The sequence below is a fragment of the Crotalus tigris genome, unplaced genomic scaffold (assembly GCF_016545835.1).
Source record: "Crotalus tigris isolate CLP2741 ecotype Arizona unplaced genomic scaffold, ASM1654583v1 scf7180000020342.816771, whole genome shotgun sequence".
NCBI lineage: Eukaryota > Metazoa > Chordata > Lepidosauria > Squamata > Viperidae > Crotalus > Crotalus tigris.
This window is the reverse complement of record NW_024097975.1, coordinates 508,398-531,735: the sequence shown is the minus strand read 5'-3', so window position 1 is coordinate 531,735 and position 23,338 is coordinate 508,398. Positions and strand designations below refer to the sequence as shown.

The 23,338-nt window shown below is 36.2% G+C and overlaps 1 protein-coding gene across 1 annotated transcript; it reads right to left on the bottom strand.

The window, feature by feature from the left end:
- Positions 1–18,062: 18,062 nt before the first annotated feature.
- HINT1 (histidine triad nucleotide binding protein 1) lies at positions 18,063–22,885 on the bottom strand. The gene is made up of 3 exons (XM_039366515.1): positions 22,713–22,885; positions 21,002–21,106; positions 18,063–18,837 (listed from the first exon to the last, which is right to left on the bottom strand). Exons 1-3 carry the CDS (start codon positions 22,821–22,823, stop codon positions 18,673–18,675), a joined length of 381 nt encoding a protein of 126 aa, XP_039222449.1. The 5' UTR covers positions 22,824–22,885; the 3' UTR covers positions 18,063–18,672.
- Between the last annotated feature and the right edge of the window lie 453 nt (positions 22,886–23,338).

The window sequence follows — 23,338 nt, the reverse complement described above, 5'->3', positions numbered from 1 at the left end:
ATACATGTTTCACATTTATATTTCAAGCTTGTAAGAATAGATACAGAAGCTGTAGGCAGATTAGTGGGAGTAGTGATTTGGCATAGTCAAAAAGCATGCATGTTTAGGAGAAACACTATAATTCTCTATATCAGAAGGTGTCTAGAAGCAATTTTTCCAGTTTTTATTCAAAAGCTTTCATGAGTTGCAGCTGTATCATCAGTAGATGTAGGTCATAAAAGCTTGTGCCACTGCAGAATTTCAACCAGGACAACCCAGTATAGGATTTTGCTTAGTGCTTCAATATCTGATGGAAAAATATACCACTCTGACTTGAATCTATATGCAAATTCATTAATGCAACACAGTTTTGGATAATATCAAGGATTAGACTCTGGGACATTCTAAGCAGGTCCTCTATAGGCAAAAGTCTCTTGCTCCCAATTCATAAGCTTTATGATAAAAACAACCTTAGAGTAAGATTTAATTGGGAAGGGGACCTTTCTGACTTTATCCAGACTGTCAAGTGGGTGAAACAAAGATGTATTTTAGCACTGTTGCCTTTTAACATACTGTATATATCAACTCTCCAATTAAAACCCTTCAGACAGTTGATGTCCATATTCCTAAATTAGCCAATAAACATATCCCAGTACTACTATACACTGATGATGTAGCTCTTTTCTTTCTTGTCTTCAGTGAGGCATGAAGTGGGTACTAGGAATCCTGGCATACTACTATAATGAGAAACAATTAATAAGCAATTATGATAAATCTAAAGTTTAGTGGGGGTGTTTCAACAAAAGACAAAGGCACAAGTGGACATTGGTTCCCATATGAATTAGAGCAAGTTAAATGTTTTAAATATTTGGGCATAGTATTACAGACCTCTAGGAAATTAAGCAGCCCAGGTAACTTATGCCACTTCTATGTCAAAAAAGCTCACAATCATAACTAAATTTTATAAGCAATGGAGGCAAATTACATCTCAGCAGCAGTTCAACTGTTTTTGGTTGAAAACAGTTGCCCAAATATAAGAGTTGGGCAACTGTTTTCAACCAAAAACAGCTGAACTGCTGCTGAGATGTAATTTGCCTCCATTGCTTATAAAATTTAGTTATGATTTTGAGCTTTTTTGATACAAGTTGGCATATATAAAAACCTAAGGGCTTATGAATCTATTCAACCCCTAAAGCAGTCTTGAGTTTTGAAGTTAACATGCCAAGTATTAAGACTCAGCCTTGGACTGGAATTCTAATCTCAGAATCATGTCTCATCTTACCTGCCCAATGCCTCTGTGTTTGTAATTTCATTGGCCCTGCACCTGAATAGAACTCTTCAGCCTTGGCTTCTCTTCTGACTATTTAGGCCAATTAGTTCTTCAAAAAGCCAAGTCAATAGTAAAAGAAAGAATTAGGGACATTGATCACCAATGATATCACCAATGCTCCTGAATTCTATTGCCAGATATTAAATAGCTGCAAGCCCTCCTCTACAGAGTATCTATACAATCTACCTTAGGTAAATCGGCTTTTTCCAGAGTTTGCTTCCCTTCAGCACTAATGAACTATGGAAGATTTCATGAGGTTCCTTATTTACAGAACCTGCCCTTGTGGCTCCAGGAAAGTAGAAACATTTTCCCGTTGCCTCATAAAGATTTGTCCTTTTTATGATATACTAAGATGTGCTTTAATCTTCCCCAATCATCTCTAAATTTGAGGGTCATACTGATAAATTTTAAATTTATTACTTTTTAAGTAATACTAACCATACATTCATATACCAGAGGAACATACATCTTTATCAAGTCATACAATTTGCAAAACCTTTAATTAGATGTTATTTTATTGTCTTATTGTTTTCCTTCTTCCTTGATAGTTAATAGATGTACTAAATTATTTCTCTTTTTTTACAATAGTATAAAGGTTTATATTTGATTTAAACAAAAGAAGAATAAAAAATAAAGGAAAGGGGTTATGGAAAATGAAAGAGTAGAATAAGGGTTGGAATGAGGGTATGCCTTCTTATGGTACAGGAAAAATACAATTCATAAGTACTTTCAAAATCACTATATAAGAAATGCATTATTAACAACATGGGAAAAAATAAAATGTAAAATATATCTGAAAATTCCAGGGTGGCTTTCAACAATGGAACCATTTGTACACCCAAATTTAGTTAATTTTGAAAAAAATCCGTACATACAGAGATATTCTAAAATCTAAATGCTGAAGGAAATTTAAAATCTAAACAAGAAATGGAAAATCAGGATATCAATCTATCATGGTGGGCACATTTACGAATGCAAGTTAGATGTGGTAAAGATGTTAAACTATATGGATTTTACAAGGAGCAAACTTTGTTTGGTAATATATTATTAAATTCTGAAAAGAAACTAATTAAGAAAATTTATAATTTTCTATTAAATTTGAAAATGGAAAGTGAACAAGTTAAAGAAACAATGATAAGATGGGCAAAAAATTTTGGATACAATATAGAATTAGAAAAATGGCAAATTTTGTGGGAAAGAAATTATAAACAACAATGTCAACTTCTTATAAAGAAAACTTATATAAAATGTTTTATAGATGGCACTTGCCACCAGCAAGACTAGCAAAAATGTTTAAAAACATGTCAGATACATGTTGGAAATGCAAACATAATTGCATATAAGTGTGTTGTTGGAACCATGATGATATTTCAATTAAACACATTTTTTTGCCATATCCAAAAGTTGTTATGTTCTGAGAAAAAATAATTACATATATTTATTTGATTCTGAAACAAAGTTGAGTATTTTGTGGCGCCCACCTTTTGAACTACATACTCATTACATGGAAATTGACAAATGAACTCAAAATGGATTTTCTGTGCTTTGATTAATACCAAGGGATTAGTTTTTCCACATATTAAAAACAGATTTATGGTCCCAATTATACAGTGGCATGATGACCTGTTGTTACTTGCATGAGGTAACACAAGATTATTATCATCACCTTTAAAGATATTGTAGATGATACATGGATAATGACAGTGAAATATAACTATTTTTATTATAACAGTTAAGTGTAAACATACAGGCAGACATATATACACATATATGCGTACATACCCCCATATATATGGAGATGCCTTTCTATATACAAATTATCCTCTTGTAATTTTACCTTGTCTCTTCTTTTCTCTTCTTCTCTCATGCTTTTTTCTCTGATCTATTAAATAAACATGTTAGCAGTTCAAAAGCATGCAAAATACGAGTAGATTAATAGGTACCACTTTGGTGGGAAGGTAACAGAATTTTGTGCACCTTTGGCGTATAGCCATGCTGGCCACATGATCACAGAAAATGTCTTTAGACCAGACATGTCAAACTCACAATATCACGTGATGTCACATGACACATCGGATTTTTTTCCCCATTGTTAGCAATGGGGTGGGCACAGTTTCCTCGTGACCGGTCCATGGGCCGGCAGTTTGACACTTCTACTTTAGACAATGCTGTCTTCCTTGGCCAAGAAACAGAGATGAGCACTGCCCCCTAGAGTCGGATACGGACACAGACAGGGAAACCTTTACCCTTTACCTAATTGTATCTTTTGTCTTCTCTTTTCTTCTTTACCCATATACATACATATATGCAATAGTGGCAAATAACTCTAAATGTACATGTGTGTATGTATGTATATACATACATATATATGTGTGTATGTATACACACACACACACACACACACACACACACACACACACACACACACACATATATATATATATATATATACATATATATATATATATATATATATATATATATATATATATATATAAATGGAATGAATAAAGCGCGTTCACCAGGAGAGTTTAAAGTTAAAATACTTTAATTAAAGTATTTTACTATATTAAAAGGTTGCCAAGCTTTCGTTGGGAAAACTCCCCAACATCTTCAGGGCTTATTATTATTATTCCATTTATAATTATGCCCAGGAGTCGCATTTTCACCATCATTATTGAATATATATATATATATACATGCATATACATTTCTGTACTTTATCGATTATCTAAATCCATAAAAATTCTGCTTTATAGATATTAATATTACTTTAAATAATAAAAATTAACCATGTGCAGTTGCATTAATTCATTAAAATATAAATGAATTTATATCTGGCCAGAAGCCGTATACCACCATTATGTATTTGTCTGTGCTAGCTATTGAAGTCTGTGTCTGGTAGGATATTTGCCAAGTATTTACAAATTCAGCTACAGTCTCTTACTTGAAAACATCTGACATCTTCCAGAGCAGGCTTTCAGCAGGCTTTTCATTAGCAGGGAGGTGAAGAGTGCGTTTAAAAAGAATACTCAGTTTGCTGTATATTTTTCTTTAATTAATTTCATGCTGACTTTAAAATAAGACATGAAAACAATCAGGCGTGTTCCTCCCCACCTTTAGATGTCGGGCTAGCTTGCTTTTATGGAGAATAAGGAAGAAAATAAGGAGGAAAAATCCCCTTTGATTGTAATGTTGTTCTGTATAGTTAGTTTTTTGTGTTAGACACATATTGTTCTGAAATAAAACAAGCACTTTCCAAAAAAGTTTTTTATTTTTGTATTAGTAAATATTGCTTTACTTAATAAAAAAAATTCTCAATCCAAAAGTACATTTAAATTTCATACACACATACACACACAAACATAAATTGAAGATTTCTGCAGATATTTTCATATACATACATATATACATTCATCCACCATCGATGACATTGTCATTCATCACTGCCACTGGATGGCTTGTGTTTGAATGTGTCTACACAGTGTGAGGGTTCAGGAATCCAATCGCCAACACTCTCTCTTTGTTTGCTGGCATACCAAGTCTCAGGATTGGCTTGGAAGTTACTAATTAAATGTAAAACTAATCCTTCAGATGAAAATCCTTTATTGGCATTTTTCCTTGGATCCAATTATATTTGACAGGGAATTTTAATATTCTTTTCATTTAAAAAACTTGCTATATAGAAAATGAATTAATATTTTAGAAGTTTTGACTGTTGCTCAGAAAGCAATAATGTGATGCCAACACTGCACCAAAACTCTCATTTTTAGTACCAAGTCTAGTTGGGGAGGAATGTGTGATTCATCTGAAGCTACAGAGGGTTTGAAAAGTGAGATGTGGGAGGAGATATTTACAATATCTGTAAATGTTAACATGGTAAATGAAAGTACAATAGCTATGATAGATGAGCTATGATAATCTATTACCTGGCATACTGAGGTTCACTTATCTTAATAAAAATGTATGTTTTCATTGTGCCAGCTTGTATTTTATAAACACAGATATCTCCAAAACTATTATACTGCAGTACTATCATACTGCGGATACTATATTACTTTGAAAGTCCAGAGATGCCATAAATCCCTTTTTAAATGATTTTGCTCTGGGAAGAATATTCTATTCTCTTCTTTCTTTTCCCTAATCAAGCTCAGGCAGAGAACTGAATTTCTTAGGTATCTAAACTAAATAAATGGCATCTCCCAACTTTGATATGAAATTCAGTCTTTCTTGTCCTAATATCTTCCAGATATAACTAAACAATCATTTCCCACCAGACGTACCTTTGCGAGTTATAGTCCAACACATTCAAGAGGTATAGAGTTGGATAAAGTAGTTGAAATGTAGATTTGTCCAAGGGTATATAAATAATCCTCAATTCACTTCATTTCCACTTATTTCTGAATGGAAGCAGGATTGACTTCTAAAGTCTTTTCAGCAAGCTCAAAAATTTGTTGTGGTTAAGGTTGAATGTATGTTTCTGTTTTGTTACGTTTTGTTTGTTTGTTTTACCATTCTGAATTTTATTCTCTATGATAAAACAATAGACTTATAAGAAAAAGGAAGCAGGATTGACTGCTAAAGTGTTGTCAGCACGTTCAAAAATTCATCCCCAGAAAAGACAGAAAAGTTCTCTATATTTCAAAGAATTCATTTCATCCAATATCATTAGCAAAACTGATAACCCAGCTGACTATATTAAAGAATCATTTGCTAATTATTTTCAAAAGGAAGAAATGACTGAGTCAGAAGAACCAATAATGCTTTCCCCAAAAACATCTCCAGTGATTCCTTGACATGCTCTGTTTTTCTTTTAACAAGAAAATATTTCCTACTGGTTGCCAAACTGGAAGCTGTACGTAGTAACAGTAAGAGAGCAAGGTGGGAAAAAATAAAATAATGCTTTAAAGTACTATTTTAAGAGAAATGTAGAATTGTCTGAAGAACAGGTGACCTTGACCTGACCTTGGCTTTGAGTCTCAGGACTACATGCAAGAGGCATCGTTTCAAATTTTAGTTTGGGTGATAAAATTTTCAGCAGGGTGTTAAAACTTGCTGTTAGATGTATTCAGAATTAAAATAAAGAGGGAATCTGTGTATTTTAAGACTATTTGTTGTACTAGATGTTTTATGCTCCATAGTAGCTATAGCAACATCAACACAAGTTGAACTGTTCCTTGTTTAAGCAGACTGATTTGTACCTTTGGCATGGCAACCTAATATGCAGTTCTATTTCCAAGTTTGTAAAAACCAGGCTACATAGAGTATTAGCAGTCATTCCAAGTGCAATCCTATACTTGAGAGATACAGATTTAGGATTTGGCAAAAGCATTACTCCAGGATCTGGATTTAGGATATACCATCACATCGCTCAGCTGCTGAAGCATGCAGCAGAATAAAAATTGAGTAGCACCATCCTATGTCTTTGAGTTTATACTATTGAAAATGGGGAAAATATCTTCCACTTCTTTTTTTCAAAAAAGGCATAGCTCATCAAAGGCCATCTATTACATGCCAATATGTGGGAGCATAATGTAAGTAAATGGGGGGGGTGGAATAGCACCTAATAACTACAGCAGCAGCAATATGTAAACCTTACACAGAAAGTCCTTGACACGGATGATCAGATACTTCAACTGAGACTGTATCTGTCTGCTTTCATGATAAGTACTCTGGGAGGAGGCATTGGGATGATGGATGGAAAACTATAGTGAAGGCTTCGTTTATACAAAAAGGTGCTTTTAGAACAAATAGATGAATACTGTATGCATATATTCCTAATGTTTTTTTTCCTTAGGTTTCACCAGGTAAATCCAAATATAATCAGGGTTCTAGTAGGTGAGGTCTTTGCACTGTAGTCAGAATCTTTTCTGAACCAAAATAATCTCCTGTTGTTATCTTTATTAAGCACATCAGCTAATTCAGTGGTTCTCAACCTTTTTAATGCTGCGACCCCCAACTGGTCATAAGTCAAGGACTAAACCAGTCGTAAGTCAAGGACTATCCAACCGGTCCTAAGTCAAGGACTTTCCCTGCCCGGGAGTGCCACGCATGCGTGGTGCTGCCCCCTGCGCCGGCCGAGGCATAGCTGGCAAGCGGCAGAGACGGAGCAGGCCGACCACCGGCTGGGCCACCAGCTGGCCCAGCCCAAGGTAGGTAAGGCACCTGCCGGAAAAGGGAGGAAAATGGCAGACAGCCTTGATTGGCAACCCCCATGAAATGGTCGATCGACCCCAAATGGGGTCACGACCCATAGGTTGAGAACCGCTGAGCTAATTGATCTCCACCATCAGGGTATCTGAAATCACAGTTCAAGCAATATTTGCCACCCTTCATAATTCCAATTATATTGATTCTATTGGTGATAACAATCTTGAAAGCCTGACTAAGTTTTTCCCTCCCTTTTTCCTCTTATACTATAATGAATTAGGAAAGAGTCAATCTAAACATCTTTCTCCAGGTTTGCTGTTTCCCAGGCTTAAAATTTGTTTTTGTTTAGGTAGTCATTGTTATTTTTTTAATTTCCCCAAGGTCAGCTCCATGACTTTATATAATACGTCCACCTAAAATGCTTAAGCAGAGCTTCTTAAATGGGTCATTTTACCATTGCTAGGATTGTCTCATTACCCTAGTTGTTCACTTAAGCCATTCTTAAGAAAGCTGCTTCCAGTTTCCTCTAGAGTTCAGCTGCCATAGCACCATGTTGAGACACTATTTTCTTTTTACAATTTAAAAAAAAATGGAGTAAATATGGCTTGGTAGCTGTCCCTCATAACAACCACTAGGATTTCTTTGTAAATCACCAAAGTGCCAATGGAAAATCCAATACTGACTGAATGATAGTTTGTACTCTCATATTAGTCAGTTGGGGGGAATGCTGAACAATTCAAGATTAGTGGAAATACAGTTGTTAATAGGGCTTCTTCAAAACTCTTTTGAGGAACTGAGGTGTAGAGAGGGGCTAGTAGAAGCTATCTGTCAGCACTGTTCCAATCCAGCAATCAGGTATGCCAAGATAAAGGACCCTTCACAGAGAAGGTGTGGTGGATCCACCAGCTAAAGATGAGGAGAAATATAAAGAGGCATGCCAGCAGGGAGTTGCTGCAAGGAAGGAAAGTCATAGACCAGACTAGTCAAGCCTTATCTACTGATTCCCAAGGGAATGCAGCCAGTCTGGCAAGATTCTTGTAAAATAAGTGACCAACAATAAAGAAACTGCGCTGGCCTGTTCAAGAAATTGTTCTGGTTCCTTGCACCTGATAGAAGGCATAAAATGTATCTTGAAATGTAAAACAGTTATTACTGCCACTAGGTCTTTTTTGCATTTCAGTATTAATTTTAGTAGGAAAGAGTTTCCTGACTGACATATAGCATTCAGGCAATAAATGCTATGCACAGTTCCTCTGTAAATATAGGGGCATATTTTATGATTGATAAAGACTACTTAAATCAATAGTACAGTATCCTTTTCTGGTTCTCCTAAACAAGATTTAAATTCCATTCCCACTCCCTTGATACTGAACTTAAAGATAAGTGGACAGTATATTTATGGAGAACATGTTCCAGTATAGATTGATCAGAATTTATGTCCTTTAGTCAACTGTCTCCAAATGCCTATTACTTACCAGTAATGTTCCAGCCATACAGTATAATAAGAGACTATCTACAGAATGCGTTCCTTAACAATGTACTCCAGAATTGCCTCATTTGCTATAGTTTGGCTGCTTCAGGATCACCAATCAGAGAGATACAAAAAGATGAACAAATAGATGAATACTGTATGCATATATTCCTAATTTTTTTTTTCCTTAGGTTTCACCAGGTAAATCCAAATATAATCAGGGTTCTAGTAGGTGAGGTCTTTGCACTGTAGTTAGAATCTTCTCTGAACCAGAATAATCTCCTGTTGTTATCTTTATTAAGCACATCAGCTTTAATGTTTGTCAGGCTCAAGCTTGCATTGATACAACAAGGCTATCAAGGCAATATCTACAAGTTGCTCTATAGAGTATACAGTGACAACTGAGTAGCAAAATGTAAATGCAGACTTTCAGCAATTCCCTTTTACCACAAGTGCTTTAACTCCCACTCTAGGAACAGTATGCACTCATCTGAGATAATTACAGTACCTGTCTCACATCTGGATCTCAGGAGGAATTTCTTTCTGCTCATTTTGCTGTCAGAGAAAAAACCTGTCAGTGTAATCCAAAGTTACATTCCTTATTAAAAGAACTTTATTTTCAACAGTCAACCCAACAGAGGCCCTTAAGCACAGAATGAATATTCTGTGAATATCCTACACATACCGTGCTAGCATTTAATCATGGCAATTTTGTGAAGCGTTCCAGAATGACTGGATTCCCTTCACAGCTTCAGCCAACAACTTGATTCCATTTGAAAACTCTTCTGTCAGTCTTTTCCCTGAGACTGTTACACTTCATTACCTGGCTAGGTAACATAATGTTCTCTATTTTTAGGCAATGAAATGTCTGCAAGCAAACAACAGAGCTCCAAAGTTTAACCTTGATTTACATATATTTTCTTATACTGAAATCCTTTCTCTTTATTTATATTAGAACAAAAAAGTTAGTGCAAAGGAAATGTGAAGTGTCAGCCTTTACAGACAAGCTGGGCAGTAAAATCTCCTGACACTTAGCTCAAGTTCTCAGCCTGTTTTGGCAGAAGACTCACCAACATGGCTCAGTTATTTATTGTAGATAAGAAGAAAGCTATTCACACACAGCAGTTAAATATTCGGCAGGAAAGTTTATATTCTCAAGGGTATCTTGAATCAGATAGACATGAATTGATTATATAACACTTATCTCTAGTTTTGGAACTCCTGATTCTTGCTTTCCTTTTCAGAAAACTACTTTTGAAGTAGCAATGCTATTGATGTATAGGTCCATCAGTTCTCCATTTGAAAAACTGCCTAAGTCAAGTTCAGTTTAAAGATAAAGTATGGGATAGAGTAGTGCTTAGTTTTCTCTGAATAATTCATACTGGGGACTAACTGAAAGGTTACTTTTCAGACTTTCCCACCATATTAAAAGGTGTATCTATTATTTCCAAGTTTTTCTCTTTACATATATTGATGTTATAGTCAAGGTTTTACATAAGTTGCTTTATGCCCAAGGCAAGACTAGAACTCATAATCTCTCCTGTTTCTAGCCTCATGCTTTAACCACTACATCAAACTGTGTCTATTGCTTCCCTTTGTTTCTATCAAATATTCCAAAAGAGTTGCTTTTTAGATATTCTTCACTTTTTCATTTACTCTTTTATCATCTTTTTTCTTTTTCTATTTCTCTGTGTTTTTCTAGTTTTTCTTAAACATCTTTGTAAAATCTTCTTTTAATAAAAGATATTTTAAAAGTAAGAAAACCAAAGTGAAATTCAGTCTTGACTTGGTATCTTCAAGTCCAATTTCAGACAGATATAGTTACATAGCCTTTCACAATTACTTGGAGTTATAGGAAAATCATAAATATTAATACAATGTGCCAAATCAGTGGTGAGCTTATAGAATTTTCTAGATTTTTTTCAGCTTTAACTTAGTCAAAGTGAGAAGTATTTTTAGTGCATATATATGAAAGGATGAGAGGAAGAATGCTTGGCTTTAAATCCTTGAAAATACATTGAAGAATCCTTATATCATTCCACTAAGTAGGCAATCAACTGTTGTATATGACTGAATTCTTGTCTGCAACAAAGATCTTAATCTAGCTGAAGCATGACTATTAGCCTGCTACCAAGTCAGGCTGAAAAATTGACCTAAAACTGTGAAGTGTAGTTTACTGTAATTTATTGCCAAATCCTGTTGAAGAAGTCTGACAGCTTGATTAACCCCTTTCTGATTTAGAATAGCTTGGGTTTAAATAACTACATGAATTTTTGTAGTACATCTAAGAGCTACCTTTCAGGAGCTGATCAAGCAAGTGACTGCCAGCCAACAAATCCATCACTTATGAGAGGGTTAGTGTTGGGGGCAAAAATGAGGCTATGGGCAAGAATGAAAGAAGCTTAACTGACCAGTTTAAAGACAGACTATCAGATGATGAGCTCATCCATCAAGGCATCCAAAAAAGGTGACAGCATTAATCAAGAACAGTCTGAGCATTGATGGAAGACTTGAAGAATTGAGTATAGGAAGAAAGCAAAGATGCCACAATTTTTTCATTCTTTCTTTCATCCTCTGCCCATACAAGATGGACTTTATAACCTAACTGAATAAGTTATAAAGTAGCAGAACCTGATGAAAGTTATACCAATACACATATGGAGAACCTGACTTCACACATAAATACCCTACTAAAATCATTACCAAGGAATAACAAAATGTCATTGTGAGCAAAAAGGCATTTTTCATGAGCAGATGTATGACTTGTTAGGTAATGAAACTGTCCTAGCCTTCGAGACTCAGAAACTGGAACAATCTGCATGATGGCCCAGACATGTGAGGTTATACAACAATGTTCAATTGTCCCTATTACCCTAGAAAGCCAATATGGCATAGGATACAACTGTAGGCCATAGTAGATTTGGCATCGATTCAGATGACTCACAAAAGTAGGCTTTGCCACTCAACTTCCTATTCATGTTAAAATTATTGACAATTTACACTTATGTTCAGGACCCATCCCAGAGTGCTCAGACATTGTACAATTCAGCATTAACCAGTATCAGATGACCTACAATTTTATTAGACTCCACACTGTATTTAAAAGTCCTGGTAATTGATTAGCTACAATCCACATATTCTTTGGATCCATGATGACATCATCTTTGACTTCCCAGAATGCAATGCTTATAGATTACAAGGACTTCCTGTTCATTCAGCAAGTGCACTCTCCAACTTACCCGGTTGACTATATGGATAATTCTGATATATTTGCGGCAGCAAGATGGCTCAGCAGGTAAAGATGCTGAACTTGTCAACTGGAAAGCTGACAGCCAGGGTTCAAGACCCGAGCGCTGCACAACAGAATGAGCTTCTAGTAGTTTGAAAACATACAAATGCAAGTAGATAAACAGGTACCACTTCAATGGGAAGGATAACTTGCTGGCCACATGACCATGGAAATTGTCCTCATGCTGGGACCCTCAGTCTAGAAACAGAGATGAACAGTGTGTCCTAGAGTTGGACACAGCTGGATAGGGAATCCTTTACCTTGAGGTGTTTGCAAGGAAGAATTTATTTATTTATGAGATTTATATACCGCTTTAAGTGCAAGCACTCTCTAAGCGGTGTACACCAGTAAACAATGTATATATATATATTTACATTGCCCCCAACAATCTGGGTCCTCATTTTACCTACCTCGGAAGGATGGAAGGCTGAGTCAACCTTGAGCCGGTGAGATTTGAACCGCTGACCTGCTGAACACAGTCAGCTAAAGTGGCCTGCAGTACTGCACTCTAACTGCTGCGCCACCTCGGAATCACAGAACTGTCCTCCCTATCAGTTCTATGACTGCAAAATCAACCTTATTGATTCACACAAAATATTACTACCTAATGTCAAATACAACTTGGCCTGTTTAAAGAAATATAATGATAAGAACCTATAGAAAAGTTTGAATCCTATTATGCAGTGGTTAGTTAGTTCACACCAGTTTGGCAGAACCGGTAGCTAATTTTTTGTTGCCCAGGTCCAGAATGGACTTCCAGAAACGGCATCCACACAGAGAACCGGTTGTTCACATATTTGAATCCCACCACTGCCCTTATGCCAATATTCCTACTATTTTTCAAGAAGAATAGCTTTATATATAGTCCATGAGTACCAGCTCCTGAATTCTGTAACCATCAGGGATTACTACCTTCAGAACCTTATTTCTGAACTCTTAGAACAGTTGGGGAAAGCACTCATTTTACCTACAATCTGAAGGGAGTGGAGGTGCAATAAAATGCTTTTGATTGTAAATATTGGAAGCTAGTATAAATATCTGCATCTTTTGATCACCTGCTGGCAAAAGTAACTTCTAAAGATTCACAAATTATCCATTATTTTCTGGACAATACTTTGATTAGCTATTTAAACAATTTGCTTTTTCTCTGAAGCTCCTGACCTTCATGCCAATCAAGTTCAAATAGTTCTTCAATACTTTCCTGTCAGCCCCACTCGAGAGCAGACCAAAAATCAACTTCACAGGAAGATAAAAGTATCTTTATTGATATTGGCTGTAATAACAGAAACCTGCAAGTCTGAGTGTGCCGTTTCTCTTCCTCCTCTTCCTGGTTCAGTAATTAGATATGTCTACCTAAGCTACTTCTGAAGGTTATCTGGCTATTCTGGACTTTAAAAATACTTCAGTCCCCTTTGCCCCGGGTGTATCTCTGTCAAGGTCATCCTCTCTACTCTCCATACCTCAAGATCACAATCTTTAAGCTAATTTCTAAAAATGTATTGTTGAACACTCTGTGTTGAACTATTTGGAATTCATATGAACCCAGCATCTTAAGTTTCTGAGATCTTAACTATATTTTCAGTCATGTGCAGATTTGGAAGGGGGTTGACTATTTTTACTATAGAATTTGCCCTAATTTTGCTGTTGTGACCACACAATTGAAAATAATTCCAATTTAGAATTCCAATGAGATTCTGAAGCCCATTAAGCCTTTCTTCAGTTCAAACAAGCATTCATTTCTTGGATTAGTTTTCATCATACAAATCCCATTCCTCTACATTTTTGGGAAACTTATATTAATGCAACCTAAAATTACATTTGCCCTTTTTGCAACCATATTACACTTTTGGCCATCTCAATTCCAATTGAAAGTGATTGCTAATAAATTTATCTTTTATACTTGCAGCAAAGTCTGGCTGATACCATTAAACAGCAAAATGCCACCTTTGTGAATACTGAGTTATTAATTGCCGTAATAGATTATGTTATAAACAAATAAAACCTTATCTGCAGTACATATTCTATATGATTTCCTTTGTTCCTTTGTTTATCTAGCATGTTTACCAATCATGTTAGATAAAATAACTGCATTTCACCTACCTTTTATTTTAGTTTTTGTATGTGTGTTCAATCATGTCTATTTCTTTGAGACTACCTGAACAAATTCCTGCAATTTTCTTGGCCAGGTTTTTCAGAATTGTATGATGGGTATCAGTGGCTTTTTTCTTCTTTTGTACACATGATTTTTTTCTCTTTTTGAGCATTGGGTATTTGTTGATCTGGTGTTTTTTTTTCTTTGTTTTGTATTTTATCTTTGGTGATAAAAGAATAAATATGTTTAAAAAAAGAACTAGCAACTGCCATTTCACATTTTTGTTTATATAAGGACATTAATAATAAGATTCTATCTAGTATAGATTACTCATAGTCTTTTGCATTCACTCTCCAGTGGAATTTCTGTGTGATTTGCTGGAATGTGTGGTCTGTTTCTTCAGCTATGCTCCTATTTTCAAGACCAGGGGTCCCCAACCCCTGGTCCATGGACCGGCACCAGTCAGTGGCATCCCAGCAACTGGTCTGCACAAACAAAGCCTCATCCATGGGATGCAGGCAGTACATGAAACCACACACCCTCCAATCTGCAGAAAAACCTTTTTTCATGAAACTGGTCCCTGGGGCTGAAAAGGTTGGGAACCTCTGTTCAAGACTTTTCATTCCAGTTTCAGTCTCTGAGCAAATTCCAACTTCGATAAGGAAATTCCATTAGAGAACCACAAAAATTAATCTTATTCTGCCCTCGTGTGGTCAATCTGAAATAACAGTGCCTTAGACATGCTGATAAATTCTGCCACTACAAGAAGGAAATTAAGCTTTGTCGTTTTATAAACATATCATATATAAAATTGGATAAATTTAAAAAGCTATTCTGATGTTTTAGCATAACTCCTATATGGGAACAAGCAAATTAAAACATTCTTAATTTAAAAAAAGTTAATATGGTTAATGGAAATATGGTTCCCTCACATGATTAGCATTAAAATGTCATTTTAATACAATTTCTTCTTTGCATTATGGCTTCCAAAATGGAAACCTAAAACTGTAATTTATGCATCTTCTTCACCCCTAACTGATCTGTTTTTGGGGAAAAAATATCACTGATTCTATCCAGTCTTTGTTGTTTAATATAGCTTTTTAAAAAATAAACATTTTCTTTTCCCTTCAAAGTAACTTGAATAATAATACCATTATAACATTTATTTTTGTTCAAAATTACTGGCAACTTGTCTTATGGTTTTGTCCAAAATTTTCATTTTCACTATTTTTTTTGAGACAGACTTAAAGTCCTGCAGATTTAGTCACAATTATTTTTTGTTTTCCAAAATTAAGCTTATTTCTAGGTTTGCGAGCTATAAACTAGCCAAATAGAGTTAGATTCGCACACCAGAAGCCTCAAAAATATTTAACCACATTTAGAATCTGCTAGATCTTCAGGTGGCTGGGTTAAGCATGTGGTAATGAATAAAACTAGTGAACATGGGAACTTGATATGCATTTTCCACATGCTGGTCTAACATCTTATTATTACAGTACACTATTAACAAAGTTTCCTTCCTCCTCCAAATAAACTTAAGACACAACTGATTTTTTCTTGGCCAATTTTTTTTTCTGCCTTCAAGACAGGCTTGGCAACTGTCTGGAGAAATCCCTGCAATTTTCTTGACAAAATTTTTGGAAATAGCTTGCGATTGCCTTCATCTTAGGACTGAGAGAGAGCCATTCATCTAAATTCATCAGCTGTCTTCATGCTTAAGCTAGGATAAGAACTAACATTCTCTTAGTTTCCAGATCAATGCTTTTAACCACCAAACTGGTTCTCATAATTAAATAAGCCTAAATATCTAAGAACAGAATTTTCCTTTTCTTCTACTGAACATAGCCTAGGAATTTGTGGGGAACAGGCAAATGATGAAATAAGTGCTATGGCATAAGGTTTGCTCTTTTTGTATGTGATGCCATTGTACATATCTGTGTCAGGGGAAAAATTTGCAATGTGACATTGTGATCCTTGTTTCATCATTTTGATGCAACCGCTATTGTCTCATTTGTGTTGCTTTCCATAGCCATAAAGAGAGTTTTCTGTTTGGGCTTCCTTGTTTAGTGTCCTTTAATATTTGTATAAATTATCTGCCATGACTTCAATAATTTATGATCAAACAAGCAGTGCATACTGTGTATTTCATTCACGGTATCCTGAATTAGACAAATTTGGACAAATTTAAGCAATGTCCAAGGCAGGCCATCTCTGACACCTTGTTTAGTAATTCACAAATAAAAGAACAAATCTGCAAAAATTGTACACATTTCTTCCCAAACTCTCTAGATAAGGAAAAGTCCAGGGTGGGCAGGGATGAGGAGTGAAATATTTTTATTACTAGCTCAGGCTTCTAAGTATAATTAGTGGGTTTAAGGGATCTCTTCATTTACTCTTCATCTCCATGCCTGACTTGAAGTCCATTATTTTCTGTTTGCCATCTGCAAATGGTATTTTCAATCCATTTCTTTCTCCCCATTGTGAAAAAATAATCCTGTTCTACTTGTCTATGTACTAAGCCTTTGCAATTGAATTAATGATCATGCACACTAATATACTATCACATAAAGTGCAGACTTACAAAAATAGGTTATTCAGTAACAACGCACACGGACAGACTTCTCATGTGTTTTTTAACTGCTGCACAAGCAGCATAGTTACACACAGAAATTTAGATACCTGGTCAATTTGTATATTTCAATCATTAAAGAGAAGCTGCCACAACCTTTCCATGTATAGAGTTAAATGCATAATCTTTCCGCAAATCTGAACGTGTTCATCGTGCACTGGGTGACTTTGGGTGAATGAATCTTTTTCAGCCCAAACTAAATTAGCTGTTGTTGAGAAAAAAACTGGAGAGAAAGCTCCTAAAATGGGACATCAATCTAATAAACCATTCATAATGAACTGTTAAAACTAAAACTCTGCAGAAGTAACATCTGTTTATCATCCTTTTGATTTTCACCTCAAAAAATAAGTAGCTCTGTTTTAAGCTTCCCTACTATAGTCTGACTGAATCTTGTATAAATGTAATCTTGAATTATTTCAAATATAGCAGAAATGGCACAAATATAGCAGATCATAGCACTAATAAAATGAACATTTAATTTTAAATGATGGAAAAATAATGGAGTGATTTAATGGAATAAGGCAAAACTGTTGCAAGTTCTCCTTCTCTCAAGATTCCATTGGCCCATCTACCTCTAACTTTGCCAGTGCCATTTTCTCTCACTGTTGATGAACTAGCTTATCTGCTTATTCCTTATTACAATGGTATCACTCGAACCCTTTTCCCACCAGCTGTCCCATCCCCCTATTCTTCTCAGCACTTCCACCTCCCTATTTTAAATTAATGTCAATTTCTGTGGCCACCCATCTCAGGTCTATGACTCTATGCTCAGCTGCCATCAACATATTTGGGTTTTGTTTTCGTTCTTACATCCCTTGTGCCCCTAAGAATTTTGATATATGCACAGAACAAAACAGCCCCCAAATTATTCTAGATGCAGATCAAAGGATCCAATTTCAGTTCAACATATAATCTTTGGCATACGGTTACATCTTTCTTTTAATCTGAAATGGTATTTTGATTTACCTGAACATCCTTAATAGTTAAATCCTAATGGGTGGGTGGATATTTTGAATGCTGAGCATGTTGGGGGCATTCAGAATTGGATGCCCTGAGAGGGAGTTTGTCTAATTACAAAATGGCCACCACTGGAAGCCTGGCAAGCCTCTAAATGCTCATTAACAGAGGTTGAGTTAAAAAAAAAAAGGCTGCTTCCTTTTGTCCTAGTAACACCCCCTTGCACTGTTAAGTCAATATGTAAAAATTATTTGGTTACACTTTTTTAGAATATATTCTGTTTTTCTTCACTGTGTGTGTGTGGGGGGGGGGTATTACATTAGTCTCAGCAAACAAAACAGTATTTTGAGAAGCAAAAGGAAAACATCCAGGCATATAAAATGCTATTTCAAAGTAACTCCTGTACATTTCTGCTTTAACAAATACCATGAAAAAAGATTAAAATTTAAACACATGTGATTACTCCCAGTACAACTCACACTTTCTTTTCTAACATACCAGTAGTAACATTACAACTTAGAAACAGCTTTTGGAAAGTTTCTAGTGGCTGCATACACAGCTTTTAACAGCCGAATACAGCAGTCTCAGACTGTACAAATTTATGTTAGATAATATGAAAGTGGGGGAAAAAAAGAACCATTAAGCTTAACCTTTATTGATTTATGCCCAAAATTTATAACTGTGTTCCACAAGAAAGATTAATGTTTTGGTATTATTGACAGGACAAGTGTGGACTTATTCAACAGACTTGAGGACAACATTTTTCTTCCCATTCTTAGCCTGGAGGCCAGCCCATCTGGCGTCCCCCAAGTACATGGAGATGCACATGATAGACTGACTGAGCACCATCTGGACCTTCATTCACAACCATTCGGTATCCTCTGCTCAGGCCTAATTCAGCTGCACATTTCTTGCCCACAATGATTAAATGGCCAAGAAGCTGAAAAAGAAAAGGAAAACACAGCATTTTAAGACAAAAAAGGAAAAACAGACTCTATAGAATAGCCAAACTAAAATCAAATTAGGTATCAAGAGTATATGTATACAGTACAGTTTCAGCACCAATAAGTTAATTCACCAAAAGTGGGAAACTCACCAAAAGTGTGGAACATACAGTATAAAAGGGCCAAAGCAGCTTGCGTATTCAGCCATTTCTCAAATGTTCTTTAGAGCAGATTTACTTACTGTTACACTGAAGATTAGCTCAGAAAAATGACAGCAAAAAAAGGGGAGAAGGTAAAAACTAGTTTTTCCTTTTTTTAGACTGGTAAAAAAATGTTTAGAGAAGATGCAATCTATACTCTCAGAGCAACATTCCCTCATATTCTATTGGAGGTTTTATAACTAACTTTTAAAAACCATTCAAGAAAAAACTTTGGGAAAAGTAAGAGGCTTGGAAAAAGTAAGAGACAGCCGGACAGTTGCATTCTTTTAGAGAGTTGTTGAGGCCACCTGGAGGTTTATCTGTGTCATTAGGATCACCTGAGTAGTGTGAATGGGTGTGGAGCCCTCTTGGAACAGTTGAAAGGACTGTGCTATAGACCAAGGGTGTCAAACTCGCAACATCATGTGACGTATCGTGACTTTTTTCCATTGCTGGCAATGGAGTGGGTGCGGTTTCGGCATGACGCATCCGGCCCATGGGCTGGCAGTTTGACACCCTTGCTGTAGACTGAAGACAGATGATGTCATATCCCTCTTCCTCTGTTGAGAGAGGACTGTTCAATTTTGACATAGATGGCCTCTTTGACCCCTCTTTCAAACCAGTGGGTCATCTTTGTACAAAATGTGGAATTGCTGTCTTCAAAAGAGTGGCCTTTGTCATTTAAATGCAGATGGACTCTTGAAATCGTGTCCTGATGGGTTTGTTCTCTTAGCTTAGGGCTATTAATTATTAATAGAGGCTATTAAGAAATCTGTTATTAGCCATTGCTGCTACTTTATAGGAATACAGTACAGTACAATCATCCTAAGCCTATATTGAAAATATAACAATAGAAAGTTAAATCTGATTGCACTGTAAGTATTATTTACAGAAATTCTAAATGTTTATAATTATAGTATGCAATCTAAATAAACCTTGTGTAGAAACTTAACAATGATAGCACTGGTCTTTACAGACAGTTACTACAAGGCAATGAAGTTTGACTTGCCACAATTTCTATACCCATAAGAACGATCCAGATTTTACTGTATTCCAATTTGTTTGGACACCATGTTGAAATTGATTAATGTTCTTGTAACAAGAATTGCTATTCAAGTTTTGGGTTCTCATGCTTAACTTACATGTTATCTCAGAAACTCAGAGATTTAAAAATGAAAATGAAAAAAAAAATTGCCTGACTTCTCCAAGAAACTCACCTCTCCTCATGCTTTTAATAATAGATTCCTGCTCCCACCCCACCCCTATAAGCTAAGAAAATAGTTTTTTGTTGACAAACATGGAACTAATCTGGGGCAGTCTTTTATTCTTTTCAAATAAAACCATAACGTTTGTTAAAGCTTTAAAAAAAAAGACACTTGAAAACTGAAATGTCCGTTAGTATTACACGTGTAATATAATCACCTTATATCAGTGGTGGCGAACCTTTTAGAGACCGAGTGCCCAAACTGCAACCCAAAACCCACTTATGCATCGTCGGGTGCCGGGTGGGTGTGGCCCATTGGGTGGGTGTGGCCCATTGAGTAGGCACAGCTGTGGTGGTAATGGCAGACTGGGTGGGGCTAAAAAGTTCAAACAATCAAATCCAACTTTGCAAGATCTTTTTTTTTTCCTACGAGAAGTTGAAATTGACTGATTGAACCTTTTTTTTTTTTTTGCACATGGCGGCAAAAATGTTTTATAAACCCCAGCTGAAGGCCTAGGACTGGGGCGACAGCGCGCGTGCCCACAGAGAGGGCTCTGAGTGCCACCTCTGGCACCTGTGCCATAGGTTCACTACCACTGCCTTACATCATTGAACTAAAGTTCTTGAGCTTTTGCTGATTTAGAAAACAAAACAAAACATACCATCCTTCAGATCTCTCAAATTTTAATTTAAGTTAATTCTTCTTATTGAAAAGCTGGCCGTTATTTAATAAAAAGGTTTTTTTGCAATACTTACAGCTGCATCGGTATCTTCTGCCTGAGATATCTGAGCAATATGTTTCTTAGGGATCACTAGGAAATGAGTTGGAGCTTGTGGAGAAATGTCATGGAACGCAAGGCACTGAATAGAAAAAGGCACTACTTTAGTAATAGCTTTTATAAAATGAATATAAATTTAAGTAAGCATATGAACTGAAAACAAGTTTTTAGCTGGACTACTTTGTATGAAATATTACCCTATGCTGGCCTGCTCTCTCAATAACAATAGTATTTTAAAATACAATTAACAATTCAAGCAAAACTTGATTAGAAGTTATGGACATGAAGACTGTGAGAAATAGACTGTAAGACGGATTTGTTAGTCACAACTTTTTAAAAATGTAGCTCTACTGGGATCCTTAAAAATAGTCCTGCTCACAACAAAAATACTTTTTCCAATCATAAACTGTGAATACAGACAAGATTGTAGGCAAAATAGAGCCACAAAGAAGAAAGTATCAGAATGTCTTCAGAAGCACTAAGGAAATCCTAAATAAAATGGGTGTAAACCAATTTTATTTTATTTAATTCCTGGATTTAAAGGGAAATGACAAATCAGATACTTACTCCCCCACCATTAATCTGTTCTCAATTACTTAGGTATTTTTGAACCATTGACTCCTTGTCTTTGCATGGTGTTTGTATAATTTAACATACAGCTAGCCTTGCAGGGAAGATTTTTTTCCCCATGTCCTCATATTTTTGTTTCATCCCAGATGCATAATGAATAGAACAGGGAATGTTATTTACTACTTTGCATTTCAGGGGGAAAGGTGCAATATAAATAACAAATGATTTGATAACTGGATTTGGTAATAATAGACAATTCTTCATTTGCATCTAGCCATGGCAGGAATATGCTCTGGCATATCTTTTTTTAGCTTGCCCTCAGCACAGCAATGAAACCATTTTACTTTGTCTTTAAATATATCACTGTTTTCTCCCTTGGTCAGACCTAGTCCAAGAGTACACTAAAGGTGTACAAAACCTGTTATCAGTCGTTAGTTTGGGAAAAAGGTCAAATTATTTGCTTATTTATATTGCAACTTTCCTTCTGAAGTGCATAGTAGTAAATAGCGTGCCCTGTTCTTTTCATTATTCATCTGGGGTGAAACAAATGAGGATATGGGGGAAAAATATTCCTGCAACGCTAGTTGTATGTTAAATTATACAAACACCTTTCAGACACAAGGGCCCAATGGTTGAAAATTATCTAAATAATTGAGAACAGACTATAATGGTGGGGGAGGAAGTGCCCTGATGTCTGCCTGGTTAGGATTATGCTAAATAATGTTAAGAAGCTTAATCTTCATAATAGAAAATCTAAGATTCAGGGTGGACCATTAATTGCAGGTAACATATCCTCCTTGATCGTTTTTTTTGGGGAGGAGGGGGAAGATGAGGGGAAAAGGAGGCAGGAAAAATAGAACCTCCAGGTGCAAAGAGTCTACCTTGAGGAGGGAAGAGAGGGAGGCACTCCACCCACAGGCCACGAGATAACAGTCCCGAGCCAACGCGGCCACTGAGCATGGCTCGAAATCATGCAAATGCCGATTCAGCGTGGCATTGCGGCCAAAAAAGGCAAATAGATCTGGCAAATTGATTTATGGCCGCAGCCATGCAAGCGCGTGCTCGCCCATTGAACGGAGGAGGAGGAAGCGGCTCCAAAGTCGCCCCGGTTTCCCCACCTTCTCGTCCTCGAAAATGATCTTGGCGGGGATCTCTTTACGGATGATTTTTCCGAATATGGTGTCCCCGCCCGGCTGAGCCGCCTGAGCCCTGCAAACCTCATCTGCCATCTCTGCAGAAACGCCCGGCGCCCGGCACCCTCTCCGTCGGGCCTTCTATACCCGGCCCAACCCCTTGAACTGACCAATAGCAAGCGTAGGATGGGAAACAAGCGGCAAAACTGCCCTATCAAAGCAATATGCTGATAGAGCCACCCGTTTTACCGATCGATTTCCCTGCTCGTCATTTTATTCCGCCTTCGCGTCTTTTCCCGAGGAATAGCAAATGCAGAGGCGCAATCGTACGATGCGGCAATAAAGTTTTTTTAAAAATTTTAAAAAGTTTTTTAAAAAAAAACTGGGAAAAATGCACTGAATGAGTTCAGCGTTTCTCATAAATTATTACAAGGCTTTATAAATGTCGCTTTTTCATTTCATTTGTTCAGCCTCTATAGTAATCAATGTTATTATTTTAATGTTTCTCTAAGTAGCATCGCATCGGACAATGCTACTGTTTCCGTGACATGTGAATTGGAAGCAAAGGAAAACATTATTTTTTTTTCTCTGTTAACACATTTTTTTGTGTG